This window comes from Gymnoscopelus microlampas (genome assembly GCF_963454915.1).
Source record: "Gymnoscopelus microlampas genome assembly, chromosome: 1".
In the NCBI taxonomy this organism is placed as follows: domain Eukaryota; kingdom Metazoa; phylum Chordata; class Actinopteri; order Myctophiformes; family Myctophidae; genus Gymnoscopelus; species Gymnoscopelus microlampas.
Genome location: NC_139962.1, coordinates 58,253,688 through 58,259,687, shown reverse-complemented (window position 1 = coordinate 58,259,687; position 6,000 = coordinate 58,253,688). Strand labels below are relative to the sequence as shown.

Here is a 6,000-nt window from a genome sequence, read left to right as displayed (position 1 = left end):
AGGATAATTCCTTTTAACAGGTCGTTCATGAAAGTCCTTGCGGTCTTGTTTCCAATGAGAACCTGTGAGCAATTAGGGGTTAAGAGTCTTGCTCAGGGACAAATTTCATTTCATCGACACATATGCTGACATGGCCTGGAATCGAGCCTGGCCATGTCACCATCGGTACCACCATGGTACCGATTGAATATGGTGCCGACTATGGTTAATGACTGTGGTACTGACTATGGCGCTGACTATGGTGCTGACTATGGTACTGACTATGGTGCTGACTATGGTACTGACTTATTGACTATGCTATGGTTTTTGACTATGGTACTGAGTCATATTAACCATAGTCAGTACTGACTATGGTTAATGACTATGGTTAATGATAATGGTGCTGACTATGGTTAATGCCTATGGTGCTGACTATGGTTAATGACTATGGTGCTGACTATGGTTAATGACTATGGTGCTGACTATGGTTGAAGGGTTAGTTCAGATTTTTTTATTATTTTCTGTAGGAAATACTTACCATTAATGTAGTGGTTGCAAAGGTATTAATTGATTGCCCGAGTCCCGTGGTCAGAGTTATGGTCCGTTTCTGATAAATATGAAGTAGTTCCGGTAGATTAGTAGATTTGGTGGGGGCCGCTCATTAAAAATAAATAAATTTAAAAAACGAACGTCATTTGTATTGTTGACCCATTTCTACCACATAGAGCAGGTTTCGTTCAATTTCGACCCCTCTGTCACATGGTACTAATGTTTGTGTCCAGAATCACTGCGCCGCGGCAGCCTACTCACACACAAAATATAATTGAACGAAACCTGCTCTATATGGTAGAAATAGGTCAACAATACAAATGACGCTATTTTTTTATTTTTTTTTATTTTTAATGAGCGGCCCCCACCAAATCTACTAATCTACCGGAACTACATTCATATTTATCAGAAACGGACCATAACTCTGAACACGGAACTGGGGCAATCAATTAATACCTTTGCAACCACTACATTAATGGTAAGTATTTCCTACAGAAAATACTCCAAAAATCTGAACTAACTCTTTAATGACTATGGTGCTGACTATGGTTAATGACTATGGTGCTGACAGTGGTCCTGACTATGGTGCTGACTATAGTGCTGACTATGGTGCTGACTATGGTTAATGACTATGGTGCTGACTGTGGTTAATGACTATGGTACTGACTATGGTACTGAACTCAAACATATCTGAACTCAAACGATCTGCTATTTTCAAGATTTGTATACATGTATACATTTGAAAACTGCATAATGAGTACTTTCTACTTTTGGTGCTTTAAGTAGGCTACATTTTGATACCAATACTTTTGCACTTCTACTCAAGTCAATTTTGAATTCCGGACTTTTACTTAAGTAACAGAGTATTTCTACATTGCAGTATTGATACTTTTACTTGAGAGTAAAAAAATGTGAGTAACTTTTTCCCCCACTGCCGGCCGCCTACTGGTATGTTCACTGTATGGGGTTTTGAACAGCGGAGAAACACCAGCTGGAACAAACCTACACCCAGTGCTATGGAAAACCAGCCCTGATACCGTTCCAATATGAAGGACCGGTGGTGGACAGAAGTACTGCATCGTATGACAGCGTCTGACAAAAGTGGAATAATGGCCGATCTACAAGCTCACACAACGTGTCACATTTGAAAGAAATGGAAAGTGAAAAGTGTGTCTGTGGGTTTTGTAAATATTTAAGTGTTCATTTGAGCTTCTGACTAAATAATAACTACGTTGGATCCATTTGAACGCCATTTTTTCCCTTTCTTGGAAAGTAACGGGTTTTGGACATGCAAGGTTTCCACCCGACAGCGATGATGTATTATATCGCTGTTGTCGGGCAGAAACCTCTTAGTTTTTTCATAACCCATTAAGACCTGAGGACGCTTCTAAACATTTTCTAAATCCTAACAGTTTTTCGGAAAAAAATAGAATTATTTTTTTTCACTTTTTTTCAAAAATAGCAGATCTACAAGCAGAGCGCGGCACTCGGTGCGGCGCTATGAGCTTGTAGATCTGCTATTTTTGAATAGCCAAAGAAATCTAAAGTAACAGTTTTGGACTGGTTTCCACCCCGACAGAGACGATTATGCGTCCAATGACAACGTAGTGAACACACTTGGAAAGGGTTTTGAGAGAAATCAAATTTACTGAAAAACAAACAAACAAACAAAAAACCTATGGTCAATTTTTTTTAGCTCTTATAATTTTATAGTATATGATTGTATAAACAGGAACATACACGAACATCGATGAAGATCTATTACAATGTTTAAAATACTTTTTTTTTTTTTTACTCCTCTCTTAGCAGGTGTGAGTATAATCGTTTTAAGAGGTTAAAATCTGGTTTTCATGTTTACATCAGTCAAAAGGTTGACATACAGTGTTAAGTGGTAAAAGCTAAGAACATAAGAACACAAAGACAATTAGAAACCATCAATTTATATTCCGAATTAAACATTTTTTCTTTCTGTTTTTTCCCAATGTCATTCATGTCTGAGCGTGACAACTTCAGTGGCCTTGAATGAGCTGATATGCTTCCCATAACATTTGCACAGTGACATTCTGGCCAGTAATTTAACTCCCAAGAGTGTACAAATGGCACCAAATGGACCTATGTAAGGGTCCATTTGGTTCCATTCGTACACTCTCTGAGTTAAAGGAGGTGTAAGTGATATGTTTTTTGTGTAAAACACCCCCCCCCCCCCCCTTTTTAAGTTTCCAATATTCCAAAAGTAGTCATTGCTTAAGTTCAGATCGAGTGTTTGTTCAAAGATTTGCACAAATGTTCACGATTTTTCAAAAATAGCAGATCTACAAGCTCGTAGCGCGGCACTCTGAGCCGCGCTACGAGCTTGTACATCTGCTATTTCTTTTAATAAGCAAAGAAATCTAAAAATGACACAGATGCGTTCCCGGTCTTAAAGGGTTAACACACAAATCTAAAGAAAATATCACTTTTTTTACACCGCCTTTTTAAATGAACTGGGATTTTACCGTCTTTACCTGGTCAAATCAAGACAACGATACATACATCATTAGAATGAGGTTCTGACAATGATGAAGCCCTGACAGCAGCGATCCCCAACCTGTGGGTCGGTGGGGCCAGCCTGTGAGTCGTGAGGATATTGGATGTGGGACCCCCCAAATAATTGACAAAACACTACGATTTTAATGATAAAATAACATTAATAATAAAACTGTAATGTATCAAAAAAAAACGTTGGTTCCATTTGATCCAAGGCCCGGAACGCAACCGATTTGATTGATCATTAAAATAGACATGCTCTGAATATGCACGCGGGCCCCCACCCATCTGACCGCTTAACACGATCCCCCCCACCCATTAAGCGATCAGATGGGTGGGGGACCCCCAGGGGACCCCCTGATCCAGAAAAAGGTTGGAAACTGCTGCCCTTTTATTTTTTATTTTTTACAATACAACAAAACCATTCTTGTCTCCCGAACGCAGGACAAAAGTTGCTCTAACACAGAGATGAATGGAAGTATGCTGATTTCAGTCTTCCCGGTATATTACCCAGCATGCACCTGGGGGGGGTGGTGGTGGGGGGGGTAGTAGGTAGTGGCAGACCGTACAGCCCCTCCCCCCCATCGTCTCTTCGAGTGCTTTAGTGTAAGTTAGTTGGAGGAGGCGTGTGGGGGTGTAGAGACGGGTGGGTCGTTGACGTCAATACGCTCTGTGCACGGCGGCCATATTGGAAAAGAAATTGGGCCTCTTCCTTACTTCCTTTACAGGTGTTAACAATGACACTAATGAAGGCTCTGTTTTCCATTCTGGTCAAACCGATTCACGGTGCTGATATTGTGCATGTTGTTGGCTCACTGGAAACACCGGAGACAGTGGGTCTCGAAGTGGGGTCTAGGGACCCTCATGGTTCTTTGAGGGGGGTTTCAAATGGACCCTTACAGGTGTGCAACTCTAAGAGTGTACACATGGAACCACACGGACCCGTAAGGGGTCCACATGGTTTGGAGGTCCTTGGAATTTAAAAAGTTTAAAGCTTAAAAAGCCTTCATTAGTATCATCGGTAACACCTGTGAAGGAAGTAAAGAAGAGGCCCAATTTCTCTACAATATGGCTGCTGTGCATATAGAGCCTATTGGACAAATAAAAACAAAACAAGATGGCTGCCTCTGAACGTAAAAAGCAGGAGTGGAGACAGCTTCAACGGGAGATTAGTTGACATTCCGTGGTGGCGGTGTTGGATGGATGGATGGATGGGACCGTCGGCAGTTTTTTTGGGTGGTGGTGGGTCACAGTCTGTAGTTATTACCCATGGAGATGAGTGTTAGTGTGTGTTTTTGTACTGCTACCATCGATGGGTTTTTGGGCCAACAGGCGGGTCAGTGGATGAGGAGGTGTGGCTATAAGGGCCAACAGGCGGGTCAGTGGATGAGGAGGTGTGGCTATAAGGTACGCCTTCTTTAAGAGTTCTTGCAGACCACCTTCATAGTGATGGTCTTCACCTCCGAGTACTCCCTCAGGCCGCTCTCGCCCCTGGGAACACAGAAAGTTGGGAAAAATCAGGGAAATGTTGGACTTAAAAAAACACAGAAACGCCCTCAAAGTAGTCCCTCAGGGCTATATAACTAGCCTGGGATCCAGCCTGATTCACGTTTTTTTTTCTCACTTCACTTATCAGTCTGGCCCGCCTCCTATTTGACTCGTATTTTAATGACGTAGACAAGTCAGGAAGTGACTTGAGTTCTTACATTGGACAACACTGGTGGTGGGGAAAAAAACGCTCATCTCAGTGAACGAACGATCTCGTTCACGTTCACGGCAATGATTCGTTCAAATGATTCGTTCACGTTCTCGTTCGGCAGCGCTATTTTCTAGCGTCAAACGCTATCGCGGGAGCGTGTTTTTTTACGTCGCGCGCACAGCCCGACCTCCCGTCCTGTGTAGGGGGGGATGGGGGGCATGCACGATAGCTCGAACGTAACGGTTTCAGAAAGTGAACGAGCGCGTTTGCGGCAAAGAACTAGTTCTTTTACCAAAAAATAAAAAAATGTTAGAGTATGGAGATAAGAGCTTTCTGCCCGACAGCAACGATACGCAAAGTGTCCCGTGCTCTCAGCGTGCATGGCATGTGAACTAATGGTCTGAAAAGACGTGGCGTGTTCCTTTAAACTGAAGTAATGTCCAATGTAGTACCATGCAGACACAGTGCTTACACTGCTGCATGGTACTGTATAGATAGTGTAACATAATCTCACGTAAAGAATTACATTATGCAATTTCTTGCCACGGTAGGATTTCAAAGCACAGAATGTCAATATTAGTTATAGCCTGGCTTACGTGTGTGGATACAGTAGGGCCAAGCAGACCAAAATGAATACTCACAATTCACGTCCATTGCCAGACATTTTATATCCTCCAAATGGACACTGCGTGCTCAGGGCATTGAAGCAGTTTATCCTATAAGACACATATACAAAACATACATCATTCCGCTGCATTTTCCAGGCACATGTTTTGTGTAGTCGTTGTATCATGTTACACACGGTGAAGTCACTGACAAGACCAGTCGTGGAAAAAGTACTCACGTTTTTTACTTAAGTAAAAGTATTGGAAATTGGAACATTCTGGAATTCAACATGTGCTTGGGTAAAAGTACAAAAGTACAACGTTTTCAAATGTATAAATATCTTTTGGAAATAGCCGATCTACAAGCTCACAATGTGTTGCGAAGCGACGCATTGTGAGCTTGTAGAGCGGCTATTTTACCGTTTAGCTTGAAACTCTTATAATTAGGAAAACGTCAGTGTTGTGTGAATGATGTAACAGTATTGAAATGATCAAAAGACTAGCCCAATGGACACCAATACAGCTCTACAATGTTCCTGTCTTTAACCCATTGATACCTGGAACGCATCTGTGTCACTTTAGATGTCTTTGGCTATTCAAAAATAGCAGATATACAAGCTCATAGCGCGGCACCGAGTGCCG

The 6,000-nt window shown here is 41.9% G+C and overlaps 1 protein-coding gene across 2 annotated transcripts in view; it reads right to left on the bottom strand.

Moving 5' to 3' along the window:
• Positions 1-3,441: 3,441 nt before the first annotated feature.
• Positions 3,442-6,000, bottom strand: part of aldh1a2 (aldehyde dehydrogenase 1 family, member A2) — a 52,455-nt gene continuing 49,896 nt past the window's right edge. For both annotated transcript variants that reach the window (XM_084065074.1, XM_084065073.1), the window contains exons 12-13: positions 5,395-5,469; positions 3,442-4,545 (exon numbers count right to left, since the gene is read on the bottom strand). In XM_084065074.1, coding sequence (XP_083921200.1) covers positions 4,473-4,545; positions 5,395-5,469 — 148 coding nt within the window. In that variant the 3' untranslated portion in view covers positions 3,442-4,472. The remainder of the gene's footprint in view (positions 4,546-5,394; positions 5,470-6,000) is intronic.